Genomic DNA, 23,762 nt, shown 5'->3' with positions numbered 1-23,762 from the left:
TCTCTGGCTCTATTAACAGGATTATGCTTTTAAGGCTTCAATCTCCAATTCTCAACGCAGATACTGTATACTCAGCGCAGGTGACGTTGGGATATATAGATGTATATTTTCCCCCGTTTTCCTAAAGAGTAGTTGTGCAGCAGCCCCAGAGTGGAAGCGATGTTGAAGAGCAACATGATAGGAGAGTGCAAAATGTGTGTGAGAGCACTTTCGATAAAGTGTAGTCACAGGAGAGTGGGTGAGGGATTGCACTCTAATGTAAAAATCTCTCATGATGATTTCCTGAGCCTGCGAATGTATGTGTGTATATGGAGGCTATATCTGCATGTGTGTCTATATTTGTGATTTGTCTGCACGGTAGCTGCCAGCCTCCTGTATTCCTGAATCTTCCTTTTCTTCTTATGAAGCTAATGGGGCCCCAATTGTCTCCTATTTCTTACAGCATAAACAACAATACTTAAAATGTCTGTAGTCATTTAAACTAAATTGTGGCTATAGATTTGGGTTCCAAATAATGTGGCATTCCAAGTAATCATTTACTGATAATGTAGGGTAATTGTTTAGCAGGAAAAATGAGATCTGTTTATAGGCTGTCATTTACTCAGTGGCCCTGTACATACCTGGTATTAAAATGCATTTTGGGCAATCCAATCACAAGTGGACAGCTCTAAGTACAGGTATGAAAGTGCCCAGGATGCACAACACATTGAGCTCCAATCACTCAGACCACACTCCTTCGTATGCCAATGGCATTATATTAAAGTGTGAATTAACACTGACAGTCATCGACCACTGAGCCCATCATACCCACAATCTGGTATTACTCTTATTGGCTCTTTACTTATTGGCTCTTTACTTGTGAAGCTTACAGAAAGGCAAAAATTGTAGTTGTCGCTGTCTGTCACTCCTATGCTTCGCTCCATGGTTGTGTGGAGCTGGAGGGTCTCAGCAACCTTGGTGAAACACAGACAGCATAGGGGAGGAGAGAAATGTAACGCATAAATGATAGAATAACATAGTAGATATACTATGTTTATCTATGTTATGTTATGACACGTTTAATGCCAGACGTAGGCCAGGTCAGAACAGAGTCATTGGCTGCTCAAAATATGGCCTGGTGATTCTTTTTATTTGTGTGTGTGTGTGTATAAGAGTGTGTGTGTACCTGCCATCACAGCTTTGTAAACATACAATTTAAGCCTTGCTATGCTGGCAGGTGTATCTTTCACTGCCAGGGACTGTATACGGATCACCAAAATATACGCAGGATAACAGTATGTGTATGTGTTTGTTTACCCATCCGCACTATATGTGTTATTATGTTCGAGTGTCTGTGTGTGTGTGTGGGAAAGAGATGGGAAGGGAAGGAGAGGAGAGGACTGATGTACTTAGGCTAGAAAGCATCTTGTCTGACGTTACATAAACAAGGAGTGACAGCCAGGGAAGGAGGCAGAGAGAGGTGGTGGAGCGAGGAAGTGAGTCATGAAGAGGGCGATCAGAGAGGCTCAGCAGTCAAGAGAGTAGATCAGGTGGGCTATCGAGTCAGGCTCGGCATGTGCTAGCTTTACCTTTATAAGCAATGTGCAGAAAAAGTCTCTAAATTATATATAGCAATTATATTGCTATTAATGCCATTTAGTTGTACTAATACAGTTGTTAGCACTGTCGTCTCCCAACAAGAGACTATGGGTTCAAATTGACTGGTCCGCTGTGTGTCTGTGTGTGTGTGTGTGTGTGTGTGTGTGTGTCTTCCTATTTGTGCTCCAGTTTCCTCCGACCAAAGACTTGCAAGTTAGGTGAAATGGCAACAGTAAATTGCCCTGAAGGTATTAAATCAAGCGTGAAAGGTTGTCTGTCCTGTGATAGACTGGCGACTTCTCACCCAGTGTAAGTGAGGATTCATGTAGACCTCAGCTCCCTCAACCCTGTACAAGATATGCAGGTGTTGATAATGGATGGATGGTTTGTTGTATTTGTATTATGTGTGATAAAAGAAGCAACATCCAGTGTCACACTAGTACCAGTAGTAAGATTTTAGCAAAGTAGTAAGAGATGAAGTAGTAGTCATAATAATCATAGCAAAAGCAGTACTACTGACAAGAAATGAAGAAGTCGTTGTAGAAATAATAGTAGCATAGTAGTTGTAGTAATACTAGACACATTGTAGATGAAGTAGTACTAATAATAGTAATAATAACAACTTTATATAATACCTATCAAAACTACCACTAAAAAGTGCCTCAAAAACAAGGACAAAAAATAAAATAACAATTAAAACAATTAAAAGGGAAGTTAAAATTATAATTAATACAATGATAATTCATAAAATAGTAATAATAATATTAAAAGTAACATATACAATAAGTAAGAAATTAAGGAAAAGCCATACTTTTAGCGTATGGCTTTTCCTTAATTTCTAGTCTAAATTCCTCAGCTAAGCTATTCCAAAAGGTTTAAGCCCCAACAGCAAAGGCCCTGCCTCCCCTCCGTCTTCAACAATGATCAGGGAATAGCTAACAGGGCCTTATTAGAGGAACTTGAACTAGGTGCTGGTGAGTAATGATTTAGAAGCACAGCCAGGTAGCTCGGTGCCATACCATGAAAGGTAAAATCAATTCTAAAACAAACAGGCAGGGAGATATGATCTTTTAAGACACCCTGAAGCCGTCTGGTCAAGACACGTAAACACAGCATTACAACAATCCGTACAAGAATGATGAAAGCATGAACCACTCTTTGAAGATCATCAAAAGAAATAAAATATCTAATTCTAGAGATATTTCTAAAGTGCAAAAAACCCTGGCCCTTTGGCAAAGGTCTCGAGAGTTAGATCCTCAAGGCCTATGATAAGTATTTCCATTTTAGAGGAGTTATGCTGAGGGAAAAATTCTGCCATCCAATCTTTACCCACAGCGAGGCAATTATGCTTCTAAGATAACTTGGCTGATTCAGATGGTTTGCAGGACAAGTACAGCTGAGTGTAATCTATGTTGCAATAAAAGGAAACATCATGCTGTTTGATAATGTGGCCCAAAGGTTAATAAAGAGAGAATAAAACTGGTCTTAGAATGGAGCCCTGCGGCACCCCATATAAAGACAGTGTTTGCAAGGAGGTAAAGTCATCAGAAGTATGAAGGCAACCACTAGAAGGCAGTCCCAGAGATACTAAACCATGCTCTCAACCTTTCAATGATAATACTATGATCCACTGTTTCAAAAGCAGCACTAAGGTCAAGCAGAACCAGCACCAAGCATTCGCCTGCCTCAGCCTTTATCAAGCTATCATTGCTAAGTCTTACAAGGGCAGTCTCTGTGTTGTGTTGCTGTTAGAAACCTTATTGAAATTGACTTTCACCATTTGATTTGACACACATTTTTTAGCACTTTTAATAGAAAAGGAATCTTAGAAATGAGTCTATAGTTGCCATGGTCAGAGTGATCAGAACCAGTTTGGGGTTTTTTTCTGTACCAAACCTGCCCTGTAATGCTAATAGCAGTATTAGTTGAAAGCATGAGTAGTAATAATTGACATGCAGTTATAATAGTGACTGGAGTAACAGTAATAGTAGTACACAGAAGAAGTTTTCAAAGGAGGTGTAATAGTAATAGTAAGCATAGTGGTAGTAGTGGATATCATAAAGTAGATGTAGGTTGTAGCACTTGTAATAACAATTATATCAATACTAGTGATAGCGGTAAATGAAAAGTTACACAATGGTTTGTGGTATTCTTACTGTGAGTGGGTTCTGCTGTGATCTCATGTTGTGGTACACACTGTGTCAGACAGTACTGTAGACTCAGCTTTGTGCCTCTTTTCTGCTGGAGCAGCATGTGTCACAGACAAGTACTCACCTCATTAACTTGCATTGTTCACAGTAATCCATCTTAATGTAGTGTGTGTGTGTGTGTGTGTGTGTGTGTGTGTGTGTGTGTGTGTGTGTGTGTGTGTGTGTGTGTGTGTGTGTGTGTGTGTGTGTGTGTGTGTGTGTGTGTGTGTGTGACCATGCACCCCAGAGTTTCTTACTGTATGGTGCAACAAACAGAAAAGATTAGAAGCAGAGGGAGATGTATTGACACAGTTATGTACTTATATGTAATAAGGATTTTGATCTCTCTTTTGAAAATGCCGTCTACAACCATCAATAGTATAAAAGTTGCACTCTTTCATCACAGAGGCAAAGATTGCATTTATCTGGAACTAGTGGGGATGGGTTTGGAATAAACCTCATGAAAGCCAATCCAAGTGTAAAAAAAATGACTTTAATTTCATAGTTCGATTATCATTCCACTTTGTACCTCAAAAGAACATTTCACATCAAAGTGAGGAAAACTTTAAAACCTCTGGACTCGTTTTCCAAAGTCACTTCAAAACCTAATTTCATCTCCAAATTGCCCATGATGTATTCCTCCCCCTCTGAACTCACAGGACAGGATATTTTTCCTCTTTAATTAAAGTCATTAAACTGGAGTTGTCAGGTAATAGGAGGATTGTCTGCTCTGAGGGTTTATATGTGCGTGTGTCTTGGCAGCTGTGTCAAAGAGAAGATAGCCAGGCCCAGTTATCCCTGGTGTCCGTGCAGCGCTAATACCTGCAGTAAGCAGAGTGCTGCTGTGACCAGGAAGGAGATGAATGAAACTACCACAGGTTTTATCTCAAGTGTCCATCCACAGGTTCACCGATCCCACCACTGAAGAGGCAGCCACTGCCGTCATGCTGATGTTGCGATAATTTTTAATGTATTTTCTTTTTTCTTGTCTGCTCCCCTTCCTCCCTGTGCTCAACAGTTGTGTGGTGGATGAGATGGACTTCTCAGGCATGGAGCTGGACGAAGCACTGAGGAAGTTTCAGGCCCATATTCGTGTCCAGGGAGAAGCTCAGAAGGTGGAACGTCTTATCGAGGCCTTCAGGTAATTATGAAAGCAGCTGTCTGGATTTATGTTGCAATATTCTCACTGATATCATTTTTATTTTTTGCAGTTACCAAGAGACAGGAGTTTGATATGAATATTTATCATTTACTCTGTTACGCACAATAACCCATAGTCGTCCAACTGATGTCATTTATTTTCTACCATAATATAACTCGGAGTGTGCTGATATTTCAGTGAGTGAGAGGGTGAAATGAAGTACTGTCACTCAAGAATTATCTCTGGGCAAACCTGCATCACAGTGCTTTAAGATGCAATTCAGAAGTGTTTTGATCATTAAATATTCCTACACGTATTGAGGACATATTTTCTTCCTGAGCTGATTTCATGAGATGAAAGTGTAGTTTGTGCTGTGTCCAGGAGCACTGCTGTGCCGGACAGACACACAAAAGAGGGAACATGAAAACATGCCAGTCTGACTAAATGGAAACAGACAACACTGACAGCAATGCACGCAAATAGAAACACAAAGACACACTCACACACACACAAACTCCACTATTTATGAGGAGAAATATATATATATATATATATATATATACATAAATACACAAATATTTTTTATCATACATATTATCTCAGCAGGTGAGTCACGCTGCCTCACCAAATGTGCACACACTCCTGTTTTCTTCTTTCCTCTTTGCTCGGCTACAATAAAATGTTGACAATGCAGCCCCCATCTGAATAGCCAGGCAGTATGTAATTTCCAGCCACAATTTGTGATGGGGAGGCAATTTGTGGAGCAGCTGTGGCACTGTGTGTTCATGCTAACTGTTTGCCGTAGCCCCTCTGGAGTAACAACCACCTGCCACAGTTGTCGAGGTGCCCAATAAGGAGGAGAAAAACGGCGGCATTGTCATAGTCAGTGGGCAGAAAGGTTGGCACTGGTAATGTTTGGACGTTAGGCTCACTCTGCATGTTATCAGGAGCAAAGGGGGAGATGGGGGGAGGACACACAAACTGGGAAAGGAAGGAAGGGTAGCAAATGAAAGAGGGAGGAAGGTTTATAAATAACCAGTGTTGCGTAACCGCCACTGCCATCCCCTGCTCCTGGGCTTTGATATGCCTCCAAACACACACACACGGAGAGAAAGAGAAAAATCTCCTAAGTTAGTGAAGGGGATTTGAAGCAGCAGTGAAAAAAGAGCGAGGGGAAAAGTGAAAAGCAGCCAGCAGCCTCAGTATCTGCTGCGTCAGTGTACTAATGAATGAGCAAATATGAGCCAGTCCTCCCATGCTGCAGATATATTCAGTTTAAAAGTCTGCATCCTAATGGAGCATCCAGAGGTCCTTATTTACTCATTCCGCAGTCACATAAAATTACTGGGTTTTCTGCCACATATATTACAGTTATTACAGATAAAGATCATGTGTATTATGTTTCCTAAACTGCATAATCTTGTCTCAAAAATCCATCCTCAAAAAGCACATAATGACTGGTGGATTACAGCATGGTTAGCATCCTGCAACAAAAGCAAAATTGGTTTGAAAACAGCAGCAAATGCCACATTTTAAGACTGCCGAATGCATTTGATGAGCAGCATCATCCACCATTTTAACCTGTCTTCTACTTCTTTTTTGGTGGTAGTGGTAGGGGTGGGGGTTAATCTTTTTCCATGACTTTCTGTGTAGAGACACACACGGCACACCCACTTTGGAAAGAGCATAAATTGCCATTACTTGCTGCATGGTGCTACATTAAGATTCACAGACAAGAGTATAATTACTGCTTGCTGTCAAGTCACAGTTTTCCAACACAGAGATGTGAATAAGCATCTGTGTGCAGCCCAGTGATCATCATGCTAAAACAAGTGCTCTAAAATAGATGCCGCACACACACACACACACACACACACACACACACACACAGAGAGAGAGAGAGAGAGAGAGACATATAAAACTCAAATACATTTTCTTTTTAATAATTTTGCAAGGGTTAAGCAGATAAAAAAGTGGGTGTGTGGGTGTGAACCTTGTAGTCTATGTGTGTGTCTTTATTCAATCCTACAGAAACATTAGATTCCAATCATGCGGCTCAGTGGGTCTGCAAAACGGTGCAACAGCCCCAATGTGGACTGATTTAAGTAACGATTACAGTGTACACGCCAATACTGAGCACACACACCACTCTTACTCCTTTGCTTGCAGTCGCTGATTACTAAAACACAGTAGCTGTTGTACTGTATTATTAATGATGCCCTTACCAGGACGTTTTCATAGTTCGTGCACTTAACAGAGACAGAAAAACATTTTCTTTCACTCGTCTGGGCACTGGGCAAACAACCATAGTTGGTGTCTGCAAATCTGTTAGAGTCATGGTTTCCACACTACACAGTGGTATTTCCACTCCACTTCTTACTATATTTAGGGATGTGTTTTTGAAAAGTACATTAAACTGTGCCTCTGTCATGTAATTTAGACAAAAAAAGGTAGGTAAAGGATTTCATATTTCAAACTTCATATTTCTTCCCTCTGGCGCAATAAGAATCAGCATCAATCCAGCAACCAAGCACATGAATGTTTGAGAATGTTTAACCATAGCTAAGGGCTCAGTGGACTTTTTCCATTACTAGGGATGTGTCTTTAAATAAACAAAACGAGGATGGAATTTTTGAATTTATTTGGTAAAGAATCATGGAGTGACACAAAAGATACCCAAATACCCTTTGTTTTCTATGTATTGCTAATCCATGTTATCATCCAATCCAGTGGGATGAATGTGTTTACACAGTGAGAGATGCAGTTTCAGCAGCAGAGCACCTGCTGTGAGGTTCGTTATTGCTGAAGGACAGCTAACAACTTCAGATGAAGCCGCAAGCAAAATTAAAGCCATAACTCTTATGTCGGTGCGACACTCGTGCACAGTTTGTATCATGACTTTTACAAGCATGCTGTGGGTTGAAGGATGCCTTTTACTCTCTGAGGATGACACATTTTCTGTGTCTTTTCTTCCATCTGTTATCCCTCCTATCTATCCCTCTTTGTCTGTTACATTTTTCTAATTCATCTTTTTCTTGATGTTATAACATCCCTCCCTCTGTCTCTGTGTCCTCTGCCATGACCCACATCTATTACTATTCTCATTCATCCATCTCCTTTCCTTTGCTTTTATTCTTTTTCCTCATACACCGCTCCCTTCTGAAATACATTTTTACTGATGTCTCTTCCTCCTACCAATTGTTTCCTCTCTGATTTTTTTCCTTCCTTTCCCTCCCTCCTTTATACCCCCCAGCCAGCGCTACTGCATGTGTAACCCCGACGTGGTGCAGCAGTTTCACAACCCAGACACCATCTTCATCCTGGCCTTCGCCATCATTCTGCTCAACACGGACATGTACAGTCCTAACATCAAGCCTGACCGCAAGATGTTGTTGGAGGACTTCATACGCAATCTACGAGGTGAGAAACACAGCATGTTTGCTTGTGGGGGTACGGGCATATTAGGGTAATTAGTCAACATAATCAGCTCAAGTAAGTAAATTCTCAGATCCATATGTGCCACCTGTGAAAGGTCAGAGTGTTACTTAGGGAGTATGAGCTGACTGGATTGCTCAATTGGTTGTGGGGTTAAGAATGCCAAGATCACATATGCAGTATGTGAAAAGACTTCTCTAGAGCCAGTGTTTGTCTGTTCTGGGCTGCTGTAGAAACAGGTGATTATACACTAATTAAAACATACTTGTTAATTATATTCCAATTCTGCCAATTCCAGCTTCACTAGATCTTATACACTGGTCCTTTCAGTCCTGCCTAAATATCTCCTGGTTGGGTTTTGATCAACGCAGCAGTCTCCCCAGATGATTCAGTGTTGTGAAGACAGTGTCTGATATGTATTCAATCAAACCTCCCCTGCATACATTTAGGTGATAAGAATAAGGTTACAAATCTATTCCTGCTCGACATGCATTACGCATTCACGGCTCAGCGTGACAACAGCAGAAAGCACCTGTAATTCTTGTCTCTCATACGCAGACAGATGCTTATTCGCTGAGCGCTGAGGGAGACAGGAGCGTCGTAGTTTTACTCTCCCTCTGCACAATCAATCAGGGAACACTGAGGTCGATGCAGAACAACTTTAATAGATTCATCCAGACTGTTCCCCGCAATTAAATTAAGTTGGAAAATCAATTTTGGCATCTTATGCAAATTAAAATATGCCACTCTGTCTTGGTCTCTTTATTCATCTTGTGCCTGGTTTACTATGTTTTCTCAGCCATTTTCTCATCTTGTTTTGTCTCAGAATATTATGCTGCCCGTTTATTCAACTGTCGGTCCTTGTTTATATTCTCTTTCCTTTTCCCCCTCACTCACAACTCTGTCATGTCCTGACAGAAGAATAGTTCACTCAACTAATTGGCTGAGGTGGAATGCACCAGAAACCAATAGTAATGAAGAACCATAGAAGATAAATTATCTCAATTAGAGACTGTTAAAGCTATTCCACAATGGGCCAATGCAATATAAATCAGCCTCCATCATAAATTAATCCAGGCTTCCAGCTTACTGAAAAATTTAAATTGTTACCGGATCCTTTATTTGTTGGATTGTTTTTAAATAGGATGATCTCGGGAACATTACTTAAATCCTCGTAGTAGGCTGCTGTTCATCAATAGGTTTTGTGACAAGTCATCTTTACGCGCACAGATGATGAAAACAAAAGGGGACAGAAAGAGATGATGCATGGCCCAATCTACAGGGGAGACATGGGTAAAAAAAAGAAAGAAAGAAAGCGGTGTTGTTACAAGAGTAAAAAAATGGCAGGACTGGCAGAAAAATAGAGAAAAAAAGGCATTCAGCAAAAAAAGCAACTTATTAATCTGACTTTACACACATTTCCCCCCGGTCATTTCATGCTCTCCCCCTGACTTCATTATGTGCAGCGATGTCTCAGCGGTGTCCCAGGGTGCCTCAGTGTCACTGTCATCACTTGTGGTGGCTTCATTTTCTCCAAACACATCCTGCCCCATCGGAAACTCAATGTAGCACACAGCACGGTACAGCTGTGCTGATATAATGGGGTGCATCTTGAGGGCAACCTTTCAGCCTAATGACATGCAGCTCTACCTGCATCGAAATGCCACGGCCTTGAACTGCCCTGTGTTCTGGACAGAAAATGTTGGAGCGAGGCAGGATGTTAACCTTTCACTTGCCAATTAACCTCCTTTTACATCGACTTCTGTCATTACTTAATGGAAACAGTGAAAGACAGAAAGTCAAAGAAGGACAGACGAGGAGACTGAAAGGAAGAGTTTTCTTCTGGTGCTAAATATTTAGTTTCTTCTATTCTTTGCATATCAAATAAAGACGCAAAACAAATGTGTGTGCAAGCACACTAAGTATGATGCATTTCTTTGTATATGCATGTTTGTGTGTGTCTTTTGCATACAATCTATGGTCTGTTGTTGCAGCAGTGACACACTCTCTGCTGTATTTAAGCTGCTATCGCTCCACTGTTTGAACAGTAGTCACTCTGTATTCATTAAGATTAACAAGACTGCCTGGTAATGTTGCGTGTTTATCTACATGGATTCATCCATCTGAACAGCCTGTTCTTGTCTTAGGTGTGGATGACGGAGCGGATATCCCCAGAGACATGGTGGTGGGAATCTATGAAAGAATACAACAGAGGGAGTTGCGCTCCAATGAAGACCACGTCACCTACGTCTCTAAGGTTGAGCAGTCCATTGTAGGCATGAAAACGGTGAGGACACACACATTGTTATACTTAAATATTTGTGAGGCACCTTCACTGACATGATGCAGTCTTTAGCCTTTAACTACAACCATCAATGCTGTAATAATTCCCCAGGTCTCCATCTGGCTCTTAAGCTGCTAAATACTCCTATTCCATTCATTGGGTCGTTGCTATAACTTTAGCTATTTGTCGTTTGGTGTTGTGCAGGCAGTGTATAGTGGGTTTTAATTGCTATTTAGTCTAAAACAGCTGCCTGCTGTGTCAGGAAACAATGCTGATGATATAAGAGAGAGAGAACCTAAACTTTAAAGTTATTGGCTGTAAAACAATTAGCTAGAAGCTGCTACAGTGCTCTGTATAACTGAGGGAAGACGTGGGTAAGAATACCGTGGGTTTGTTGCTGTGGGCAACCAGTTTCAAGTGATACATATAGAAATTCTGATTCAAATTGTTAGTCTCTAATAATAATCACACTGATCATTAGAGGAGACCATTCTAATACATTTATAATATCAGGGATGAAGGACAAAATCAACAGTTCTCACTTTATGCATAAAGTTACTGTTTCCCTTGTCAGACACTGTAGACACTTCCCCAGTTGTTTGTGAATGAAATATTGAGAAAAAAAGTTCCTGTACTATGCTATGTTGTTTTTTTTTATGTTAACAATAATCACATGTACTGTAGTCTGAGCTTTATAGGTTGACTAGAGGAATAAATGGGCAGGATTTATCACCTACAAACATACAGATGTGATTACACACACACACACACAAACACACACACACACACACACACACACACACACACACACACACACACACACACACACACACATTAGACTGGCCATCGGGAGCACCAGGAGAAATCCCTTCCCCCAACTGTAAAATAAACACTTTTATGAGGAACCCATATAAATGAAATCTACAAGGACACTATAGAAGGATAACATCCACAATAAAAACGGATACTAAAGAGGAACAGTGAAAGCAGAGTACTGCAGTGTGGTAGAAGCAGAAACAGAAAGAAAATGGGGCATCCATTTTCTATCTATTCAAATGAGTTTTACAGCCTCCCCATCTGGCGCGGGTACAGCTCCCATATTTAACCATCATTATGACATTTCATCCATGCTTGGTGTATCAGTGAATGTAGTCAACAATCAATAGACAGTGTTCACTAGAAGACCTAAAGAACCCCACAGACGTGCTTTAAGATAAAAAAATAATACACTGCTTTGAGTATGAATTTATGTTCTTAAAAAGATCAAACGTGCATCCAATGCACCCAAACACACGATACACAGCTTAAACTGAAATGCAATAGCCTATACTGTAAGTATCTGACTTCAAAAACATGGAAGTGGAAGTGCATTTTATTCACTAAGACATATAAAACAGACACCCTAAATTTAAGCACAGCTTTGTATTTATGTTCCTTACGATCCTTGAATTAACAGTCCTATACAGTTAGAGTGGCCATCTCTGTGGGCCAGTCACCAGGCTGCTTGAGCAGCTCATTATACTAAAACAAGAGTAAGAGAGATATGTCTCCCTCCCGGGCCGACCCTGCACACACGCACACACACAAACTGCAAACTCCATGTCAAGTCACTAACTCATTATTTAAGGCCTTATCACTATCACCTAGCCTCAGTAGTGCTAGCGGAGCACATTTATTACTCATTAAATGTATCATCAGCAGCACGATCATTACCTCAGGTCATTACTCCAGCTAGATACGTCATTAACCACTGCTATCGTTACTCCTTTTTTAACTATTTAAGGCTAAAAAGGCTTGGTTAGTGCTCAGGAGTGACATTATGTAAGTGGATGAACTGGAATCGCTTCAGTTCAAATTTCAGACATTAAAATTGGCCACAAACTAACTTGTCTTTTTAAACTCTCTGTACGAATATTTCCGTGTAAACTTTTATGTGTTTTAGATTTTGCAATTCTGAGATGTACACAGAGGCAAAAGTATTTAGCTTTATAATTGACTGATTACACTGATTCATGAGGGAATGCACTGTGTGCACCCACTCATAACACTGCCAGGCTTTTTTTAAATGCTTCAACAGTTCAGGGAATTCAACTTGAATCTTATCATTGCACCAAGGCTTAGCAAGCCAATTTCTAGAGTCTAGGATATTCAATACCATAAAGCATGTTGCATCACATTAAATCTCACATAGGTAAATGCAGATCAAAATAAAAAGTAAAAAGTAAGATTAACATCAATAATGGTTTGAGATCAACTTGTGCAACCAAGCATTTGGATGCATTTTACAATACAATCTACTTTTTAATTACTTTCTGATATAATCTCAGTTATATCCTGTTAACTTTCAGAATGACATTGAAACATCATATTTTTTGTTTTTCTCCTTTTTTTGGCCTGTGCCTTTAAGTGTCTCTGAGTGATGGATGAGTAGCCATAGGATGACAGAGGGAGTGTTGTCATAACCAAAACAATGATGGATTGTTGACAGGAAGTGACTCTTCTTGCCCATGGGAGTTGTCTGCCATAAAAAGAGAGAGACTAAGATAAAGTTTCTTCCTTATACTATCATATCAGGTGTCCGAGTGCCTGTATTCTGGATCTAAACCTGTTTTTTTTAATATCTATTATGCTAAGAAAGAATAGTCCACATGAGAATGATTTTCCTATAATGGGTTTTTCCATAATGGGAGTTGGGTTGGTGTAAATATTTGATGACTTGATTAAAGCAATATAACATCCCTACTTGAATGTGATGAATTAGCTATGTTTCCCTCGTCTAACATTGTTCAAATTTCCCTAAATATTTTATATGGATAACATTTATAGAATCAGTTTTTCTTCAGGCATACAAGTAATTTATTAAATCTCCTGCCACATTATTTCTCAATAATCCTGTCAGGGAAAGACTGGGTTTTTGGAATGAGCAAGAAGTATTTCATGCTAATGATGTCTTTACATGTTTCTGACATTAGTGTAATGAGAAAGCAGGCTGGCTGTGTCGAGCTGGGTGGGAGTCTGTGTGCCCTGCAGTGATGAGAGATGAGAGAGCAAGAGGAAAAGAGGCAGAGGCTATGTGTGTACTCATTGCGTTGTAAATCGCGCACAGGAAGCAGAGGGAATTGAAAAATTGGAAATGCACGGAGAGAAAACTGAACACTGGCCGTGTATATTTGTGTTTTATCACGGAGGGGCTCCACGTCTACTGACAGTCGGTCAGCTGCCGTTTGGATTTCTGCAGTGATCGAGCACAAAAAGCCGAGACGAGACAAGTCGGGGAGACAAGAGCGTGAGGGGGCGAGAACATGATTAGATCACCCTCCGAAGGCATGAGCCGTTTTTGCAGTGTAATCTGCTTAAACGGTGGAAAGCACTTAAGTCCATGAGGAGAAGCCAGGCCTATAGGGACTGCAGCAGTTTTTGTTTTTTTAAACCTTTACATGACCTCTAAGTGTAGTGTTATGATAGGAGCCACACAGGTCACTAATCAAAAATCTAATAATTAAAAACAGCAACAACACCTTCCTTCCAACTTTAATATAAACAAATATGAGAAACGCATATAAATGAAATATGGACTCTATAGAAGGATAACACACTAACAAACACTGGTACTGAAGAGGAATAGCTCAAAGCACAGTACTGCAGTATGGTGGAAGATGAGACCCAACAAGATAGGGAAACTGAAATACATGCCCCACTTTCTATCTATTCAAATGAGTTTTACAGCGTTCCCATCTGGCCCGGGTACAGCTCCCATATTCAACCATCGTTATGAAATTTTATGCATGCTTAATGTACCACTGAATGTAGTCAACAGTCAATAGACAGTGTTGACTGGGAGAATTAAATTACCCCCTCAGACATGTTTTAAGACAAAAATACTCTGCTTTGAGTGAGCATTTGTCCTCAAAGAGTTCAATTATCTCATCAAACTTTCTTAAAATGACATCTACGTGCACCCAAACAAATTACACACTGCTTACACTCTACTGATGGTAGGAATCTGTCTTCAAAAACGTCTAATCTAATTGATACAGAGTTGTGGAAGTGCATTTTATTCCCTATGACATATAAAAGAGACACCCTAAATTTAAGTACAGCTATGTATTTATCCTCATGATAACCTTGAAATAACAGTCATATTGGTTGCCTTCGATGTTTATTTCTCTAGGGTCAGTGTTGATGTAACCAATTTGTCACAGCATACAGTATTAAATGGATTTTGAACCCAGTGAATGATACGTAGGACTCCAGCCAAAAGTATTTTTATGTTGAAGTCTGAACTTTCTCCCCCTATTTCAGACACTTGTTGATCAAAAATTAACACATTCTCAACCTCTTTGTCTGGTATTCATTTTAAAGCTAAGAGTTGAATCAAATGTTGCTCTTCCTCTACAGGTTCTCTCCGTCCCTCACAGAAGACTGGTGTGCTGTAGTCGTCTTTTTGAGGTGACAGATGTCAACAAGGCCCAAAAACAGGCTGCACACCAGAGAGAAGTCTTCCTCTTTAATGATCTCATTGTGGTAAGTATACCAAAAAAGCTTTATTCCTCCATTAAGTTGATGCTTTTTCCACATTTACTGTTTCTTCCAAACCACCCAGTTAAACGGCCGTTTTTACTGCACACAGTCAAGTTTTAAAGCTGCTTATTTTGTTGTGACAGCTGCAATGCATCATCACCTACTTCAACTATGAGCCATTTCTCAAGGCTCCCTCTCTTCTTTTATGTTGTTTCATATCTCAGACCTCTCCAGCCATTTCTTTTAATAATAGATAGTAGCAAAGGCAGCCTTGCACTGCTCTCATAAGCAAGGATTTGTCCCCTGCAGAGCAGCTTCAAGGGCCAGTAACAAAGCTGCGTTTCATTTGGGCCGGAGTACAGATAAGTTGTTCATTTGGACCAAAGTCACATAGATTGGGGAATTATCAAAGGTTTTATGCTGGGCATAATTAATGTGCTCATTAGGAGACATATAAGGGTTATCTATCCAAAGTCTTTAGCTACTCATAATTGTGTCAAATGTTGATCTCACACCAGTAAAATACTGCAAGGGGGGAAAAAAAGTAGCCTGGCTATTTTCCCCTTCCTTTTTCAGCTAAAGCAAGAAAGTAATTTGGGGCCTCAGGAAAGGAGGTTAAAGGCCGATTTTGAAGTAAGGGGAGAAAAGTTATCTTCCCACATCACAGTGGAATTCTGTTCATTTGGCACTAAAAGTTAGCAGTGCAATATATTACAGCGATATGTTTCATCTGACGGCTTTGAAAGCGGGGCAGGAATTGTCTTTGAAACATTTTACTATAAAATGAAAGTGATAGGGACTTTTCTTTGAATTTGGCCCTGTTCTAGCAGCTTGAACATGTCAAGAGGTGCTTAAAGTGCCAATGTGATGTATTGGTTTAATACACCTTGACTGGTAAATTATACCCGACAGTAGCGCTGCAAAACAGATTCGCCTCATCTTTCTCTATCTGGAAGGTCACTCAATGAAAAACCTCAGTAACTTCTCTAATATATCCTGATATAAGCTTGCCACGGTATTTTTCATACAGATTAGAACACTAGCACACAATTTCGAAGGTTGTAGCGTACATCAGTATTGATTCAATTTGCTCCTTGAAGGTATTTTAAATGATCAAATTGTTTCTTCTTCCCCAGTTTTCTTTAAGGTTGCTCTGTGATAAGGACAGCTCAGTGAGAAATGCTTCAGGAGTATTCAAAGCATTGAACTAAATTTCATGGCCAGTTTTTAAAAACTCTGATTTCTTATTGTTTTCTTTCATAATTTCACAAATGCTATTTCTGCAGATATTGAAGCTATGTCCAAAGAAGAAGAGCTCAGCAGCCTACACTTTCTGCAAAGCCATGGGCCTTCTTGGCATGCAGTTCCACCTGTTTGAAAATGAATGTAAGTCATAGTGTCTTCACTGCTGAGAGCTGAAAAATGTAGTTAGATGAAATACCTAATGTAACTCACTATGCTTTGAGCTGTTAGGAAACTAAAGGGACGACCCAATTTAAGTCTGGTGTAGAAGTTATAGCTTTGTTTGAAACAGGTTAATATGACACTTGTTATTGTTGTTTACTTTTGCTTTAATTAGATGATGGTAGAAATTCTGGATGTGGTTTGTCCAATATAGTGTTTTGAAAACTGACATTTGAATGTCCTGTTGAGTTGTTTTTGCAAATATCTCTGCAAAGGAAAACAAAAAGAGTTCCCATTGTGCAAATCTAAATGTGTAGGCATTTTGAAATCTAGGAATACACTCAGTAACATAGTAGCAAGCCGTTTTATCTCAATCAATGTTCTCTGTACCCTTCAGACTACCCCCATGGCATCACCATCCTCTCACCTTTTGGCTCAGAGAAGAAGCAGGTACTTAACTTCTGTGCCCAAAGTGCTGAAGAGCTGCTCAAGTTTTTAGAAGATCTGAAGGAATCTATCGCTGAGGTGTCGGAGATGGAGCAGATACGCATTGAGTGTAAGTTTCTTTATATTTTAACAGAGTGTCCTTACAAAGCAGTGAAAAACTCTTCACAACACGTTATTTGTTATATCCATCTTTGCCCTTGTCTTGTTGTACGATGTACCTTTCTGTAGTTAGGTAAAGATTTTTTGAAATATACAAAGGATGGAGGCTAGCAAATGTTTGTGTATTCATCTTGTGGAAATGCGACAAAAGAATTGTCAACATCTTGTTACATTTCTGACCAAATTGATAACCTCACATCTTGGCAAGTGGGAGACTACATTGGGTGATGATGACATACTGCGAGAATCAGTGGGTCCTCAGATAGGATTGACTTCTGACTCCTTTGTTTTGTGTTATTTTTCAACTTCGACATCCCATTCATGTAGGTGCAGACTGACTTTTGCTGTTTTGGTTTGTTTGCCTCGGTGCACTGCAGCTCAAACAGACTGCAGGAGGGCAATAAATTGGAGATGAAAAAGAGGCCAATGTTCCTGAAAGTGGTCAGGCATCAGAGGTGTTTTGGGTTTGTGTGTATATGAAATTCTCCAGACAGGAAGGATATTGTAACTTACACACGCACATACATAGACACACATGGAAAACTGGAGTATTAAGGCCTGACTCCTGCCAGTGGGCATCGAAAGAGAGCACCCCTATTGGGATTTGACGCGTCTGCATTACCCTTCACAGAGAAGGAAGGCCAGCAGCCTGGGGAGAGCAGGCAACAACATATGGAGACAGGCAGGGGTTGACTGAAGGAAGCTATTTGTCTCTCCGAAGCCAGGAAAAGGATAAACAGTCACTCTGCACAAAGATGCACACAAACCAATACACACACATACAAGTAAGAATTCATGTTGGGACATATTTGTTAAAAATCAACATATAAACATACAAAGACAGCACACTCTTTTTCTCAGGACAAAATATGTGAACATTTGAGGAATTTGGAAAGCTGAGCAACAAGCAAGAGTGCTTGCAGGTGCATCTTTTTGCCTCTAAGGGCTTCCTATTTTTTGCACATTGGTAAATATGCCTGTGGCTGACTCACATATGTTTGGGCTTCCCTTCTTTGAGATAGAAAGCAGGATATTACAGTTTTGGCGGTTTACAGAGAGGAAAATTCATAATGGCGTTGATCAATTCAGTTCAGTCACACACTCACTTTTAACCATGAGAAGAATCTAGCATTTCACAGACAGTGTTTCTGTTTCCTTCTCTCCAGCCTGTACTTAGTATATTTGTAGATTCTTGTTTACAAATGTGTAGAGTTTGGTTTGTACAGACAAGCGCGCTGATGTTTATTGTAGATATTTTGCTCATGAAATACAGTGTGATGTTGATGTGATGATGAAATTTGACACCCTTCTAGGGGAGCCACATGATAAGCCTTCTGGCTTTTTTGAATCTGCCTGCTCATCTCTTGTGATTGTGTGAATTTTCACCTCACTTTTCATAGTTTTTTCTATGTTGATACTGTGCAAATAAACAAACAAGATACTAGACAGCACTTAAAAATAAATAAATACCGCTTGCCAAACTGTAACTTTGATCAATTTCCATATATATTCATTAAAGAAATACTGTTCCAATTAAGTCCAAGCAAATTATATATTCTGTTACTGTAAACTGTATTCTTCATATATGATAAATCATATGCTTGTCTTTACAGAAATTTCATATCTTGGCTTTCTCAGCTCATCTTCTGTGCACTGACTAAAATTCACTGTACTCTAGGTTACACTAGCAGTTCACAGGAAATGTACCAATTTAACACTGTCTCTATTTTCACTGTACCAAAACATTTCTTTTTTTCCCCAGGAAGATTTTTTTTAAATTATTGTGAACTATTGGGACCTGTAAAATGTTAGTATTACATTTAGTTGCTGTTAGTATTACTAGACTGAGGTAGAGGACATGGTGTACTGCACTGTTAAAGTCTCACCTTGCAATTTTGCACTTCAGCACCAGAATTAGAATGCAGCTCGGTGTTGACGACAAAACAACATTTAGTCATCACAATTGGAAATGACATGCAATTACCATCAAGTGTGAAGTTTAATTAGAGAGACGGAGGGTCGTGTTTTGAGTGAGTGGGAGGGAAAGGAACAAGAGCGTGTGTGTGTGCGTGTGAGTGTGTATATACACACACACACACACACACACACACACACACACACACACACACACACACACACACATGAATGCCTTCAAAAGAGTAGAATGAAGCCAGTTAATGCTGCCACTCTTATCCATTTCCATCTACCAATCTGTCTCCCTCCTTTGCTCTCTGTCACGGTGATTATGATGATGATCTTTTCTGTCCTCTGTTCTCTGCAGGGGAGCTGGAAAAGCAGCAAGGAGCAAAGACACACTCGGTAAAGAACAACGGCACACAGCTAGAGCTGCGTGGCAAACAGGGCTCCCCATCAGGTGCGTGTGCGCTTTTTAATTTTAAAACCCATTGAAGAGTCCTCGTCACTAATTGCATTACTCTACCTGCTGCTGAAGCAAAGTTCGCCCACTGCTGTTTTATGAATTGATCAACTGGAAAAGATGGTACCTCTAGCATTAAAGCATGAAAAGTAAATAAATGTGTATTATTATTTAAAATGTAGTGATACATTAAATATACTTCTGAACTTCCACACTAATCACTTTCACACCAAATTCAGTTAAGACCTTTTAAAACAAATCCCAATGTCTTTTCAACTTGAAATACTTTGAATGATATACATTACCAGTTCATTTCTTGTTCTTAAAAACATGTAAAGATGTCATAAAAGAGGAAATAACTATGTAACACATATTTTGCTGCCACTTTTTTTCCCTTTTTCCTCTATTTTCCCTTCCTTCAGGAAACCAGGAGGTAGATGACAGAAGTGGACACAATGCAGTGGAGGTAAGTGGTTAGTGATAGGGCCATGTCCCAAACAAAAGGTAAGTTAGCACAGTAAGTCATTATCAAGGTAGGATGATATAGGATGAAAACCTGGAAGCAGTCATATCTTTGAGGCCAGAGGCGTCAAGCAAGAGTGGGTGAGAGTGCACGAGAGAATGAGTGCTGCTGGGTAAAGTTTTGCGGCCATGTGAGGTAACCGTCCAGAACCAAACAAAATATTAGATTGAAGGATTCCTTTGTGATACAAAAATTAAAGATGGTGATTTGGGGAAAGAAATGAATAAAATCAAAGGAGTCAGAACAGGTTCTGCTCACTGAAAAATGCATCAGACTCAGAGGCTTAAATATTATCTGTGAGCCTAAAAAGGAATAGGTTGTAATTAGTTTCAGAAGCTCCGGCAGCAATTGTGACTCCTTTAGGGCCTTTCAAGAAAAAGAAAAAAAAGCAGACATTGCTCAAATTAGTGCAAATCTGAGGACGTGTGGAATTCATATACTATGTGTGTGTGTGTGTGTGTGTGTGTGTGTGTGTGTGTGTGTGTGTGTGTGTGTGTGTGTGTGTGTACCCGCATTTCAGCACTGAGACCTTAATTAACACAGTAATATGCAGGCAGATACATTTAACGCTCATTTGACCCGGAGTCGTCACCTCCCCACCCCTTACCAGACCTCCAGGGGTAAACTCCTTGTGCCAACATTTCGTGCAAGCAAGAGAGCAAGCTGAACTACATTACCCAAGGGGCTTTGCAATTACCATCCTAGAGGACTCAGATAACCTTTCCTAGTCCTTTCTGTGGCAGTGTGCCCCCAGAGTTGAAGGTTTGAGTGAAAAGCCAAATGCACCGGGTCAATTTGACATTCAGTGGCTGTTTACTTCAATACAACTCACTGTTATTATGTCGGGCTCTATGTCTCTGCTCAGTGCAGCTTTAAAGTATGCAGGTGCCGGTTAGACCTGAAGTAATTATGTATTACTTCAGAGTAGAGCTGGGCAATATATTGATATTATATCGATATCATGATATGAGACTAGATATCGTTATATATCGCTAGATATATCATCAGAGTTGTCTTTTCCTGGTTTTAAAGGCTGCATTACAGTTAAATATATACTTTTCTGAACTTACCAGACTGTTCTAGCTGTTCTGTTATTTACCTTTTACCCACTTTGTCATTATATCCACATTACTGATGATTATTTATCAAAAAATTCATGTAAATATTTTGTGAAAGCGTTGACAGTCATCTCTACAATATTGTTGCGATATCGATATCGAGGTATTTGATCTAAAATATCGTGATATTTGATTTTGTCCATATCGCCCAGCCCTACTTCAGAGTGAAAGGCTTTACACTCTTCATTTCCGTAGCCATGAATGCTTGAATTACAGTTAGTACAGCGAGGCAAACATTCATTCATTGTTGCACAAGAGACATTTAAAGACATGAAAGTACAATGTTTTTATTGTGCAATAGGATATCTGCTCACTTTGTGCATATGGGGGCTCCCTCTCTTAGCAACCTGTAGGCTCTGATAATGGAGAGCTATAATCAACTTTAATTTAAAATAGCAACCATATCCTTCTTAAACTGTACAATAAGATTTTTTCAGGTGTACTACTTTATATAAAAAGACCAAACAACACAAAATACAGTAGTTATTAGTTATTAAACTAGTACATTAAAAAAAAAGGATAAAAATGGTGTATTTTCACCTGCAGTATAGCTTTAATCAGTTCTTATCCAGAAGCTGATTTTTTATACTCCACTTACATGGACATAACTTGAGGGTTTTCCTTCTCCCATATTTTTTTTTCCATCAATGTTTGCACCTCAGGTCAGTCTTCATGGCTGTCCAAGCTACCTCCACCAGCCTACAGTAAATGTCAGTTGCTGGTGGGGAGCTGTTAGCTGTCCAAACACATTTATCTTGGAAACCAGGAGGGTCAGTCGGAGAAACGAGCTTATACTATAAGCATAAATATAGGGATGTCTGAATCCAACGGTGAACTGTTGCTCAGAGGAATTTTGTAAGTAAATGACACTAAGAAGCACATTTTTGAATTAAAAGTTTGAAAATTAAATACAAAAAACAAAATGATCCACTTCAGGAAAGGCAAGCAGACAGTCAAAGAGCGCTCACGGAGAAAAGCAGAATTAGCTGACTATCAAGTCCAAATCATGTTTGCATTTTTCTAGTTTCTAGTTTCTAATCACCATCATCTTAACCTTCACAAATAATTACATTAACTCTATTTACTTGAAATACATGTGAAAATAGTATGCCTGACATGTGCTGTGGTAGAATATTTCTTACAATTTCACTTTACTTTTGTCCACAACACATCTCAGTGTGTTTTCATTCTATGAAATTGTAATGTTGTTTTTTTTTGGCAGTTGCTTTCTGAGTTTGAGAAACAGTGTAAGGCATTTTGGAAAATTCTTTCCTAGCTATATTGAAAGAAATGTTTAAAAAGCTATAATAAAGTAACTCAGATAGCTGAGAAAAAGGGAAAGAAACTGTCACTATAGAAAGAGAGAAACAGCTAAAACAAATGTGACATATGGAGGTTTGCATTCTGATGAGTGTTGCCTGTGGACGTCTGTGGTTGTCAGTCTGCTCACCTCCTCTCCTCTTCTTCCACCTCTCCCTATTATCCGTATGACCTCCGTCTATGTTCTGATTACCCCGATCCCCAAGTCTCCTCGTGTTCGCTGTCACCATAGTGCCACACAGTGGTTTGGAAGGGAGACACAGGGGCCCTCAGTGTCCCCTTTGGAACCACCGGGCCCCTTCTGTAGCGCCACACCAAAACTCTTATCCCCATTCCCCACCACTGTTCCCCTCCTGACCCCAGTCACGCACTGGTGTTCCCAGCATCCAGTCAACACTGTTCCCAGAACCTGCAGGGGTGGAGGGAGGGGAGTGTACAGTAGTCACAATGATTTAACACCTCCACCGACCCCCAACACCTAAGCCCCCACGCATGCCCCGTGTGTGTGTGCTGTGCGTTCACCACCCCCCCCCCAAAAAAAAGAGGGCTTGACGGATTGTAGAGGAGGAACCAGTTTTATAACATTTGATGCTGTTCTCTTGGCTGTTTTCTAAACTAGGTGTCAATTCACAACAGGCTTCAGACGTACCAGCTCAGCAGCAGCATGGCTCGGAGTCCCGAGAGCGTGGCCCTTCTTAACCACCAGGGGGAGCTGCTTTTCCAGCAGGGGCCCCAGGGGCTAACCCAAGGGCCAGCACCTCCACCTCAGCACCCACAGCTGCAGTCAGCGGCGAGCACCCCCGCCCACCACCTCCACCTCCAGCAGCACCACCAGCCCGCTGTCAGCATGGCTGATCTGCGGCCCGAGACACTCATCCAGTGTCAGCAGATCGTAAAGGTCATCATGCTCGACAACAGCGGCCACGGTCACATGGAGGCCTTCCTCAGCCAAACGCCCACACACCACCACTACCAGCATCACCACCACAGCCACCACCAGCTCAGCCAGTCGGCCATGTCCACCCCGGTCCGCTCACCGGACAGCTCCCATGGCAACGACGGCCACCAGCCCCCGCTGCCTCCCCCACCTCCGCCTTACAACCACCCGCACCAGTATATACCCCCGGATCCCCGCCTCAGTCTACATCGGACCCCAAGTGGCTCTCGGAGCATGGTGTAAATAAAGCTTAATTAGTATTCTTTCCCTTACAGATACACACACACACACACACACACACACACACACACACACACACACACACACAC

The 23,762-nt window shown here is 40.5% G+C and overlaps 1 protein-coding gene across 3 annotated transcripts in view; it reads left to right on the top strand.

Annotated features, from left to right (window-relative positions):
- The window catches only part of iqsec3a (IQ motif and Sec7 domain ArfGEF 3a), a 99,050-nt gene extending 75,288 nt beyond the window's left edge, over nucleotides 1-23,762 (top strand). For all 3 annotated transcript variants that reach the window (XM_062443750.1, XM_062443748.1, XM_062443749.1), the window contains exons 7-15: nucleotides 4,786-4,908; nucleotides 8,162-8,328; nucleotides 10,491-10,630; nucleotides 15,026-15,151; nucleotides 16,435-16,534; nucleotides 16,950-17,108; nucleotides 19,440-19,532; nucleotides 19,958-20,001; nucleotides 23,116-23,762. In XM_062443750.1, coding sequence (XP_062299734.1) covers nucleotides 4,786-4,908; nucleotides 8,162-8,328; nucleotides 10,491-10,630; nucleotides 15,026-15,151; nucleotides 16,435-16,534; nucleotides 16,950-17,108; nucleotides 19,440-19,532; nucleotides 19,958-20,001; nucleotides 23,116-23,676 — 1,513 coding nt within the window. In that variant the 3' untranslated portion in view covers nucleotides 23,677-23,762. The remainder of the gene's footprint in view (nucleotides 1-4,785; nucleotides 4,909-8,161; nucleotides 8,329-10,490; nucleotides 10,631-15,025; nucleotides 15,152-16,434; nucleotides 16,535-16,949; nucleotides 17,109-19,439; nucleotides 19,533-19,957; nucleotides 20,002-23,115) is intronic.

This window comes from Scomber scombrus, chromosome 22 (genome assembly GCF_963691925.1).
Source record: "Scomber scombrus chromosome 22, fScoSco1.1, whole genome shotgun sequence".
NCBI classification, from domain to species: Eukaryota; Metazoa; Chordata; class Actinopteri; order Scombriformes; family Scombridae; genus Scomber; species Scomber scombrus.
Note: the sequence above shows the minus strand (reverse complement) of the source record. Positions and strands in the feature narration are given on the sequence as shown.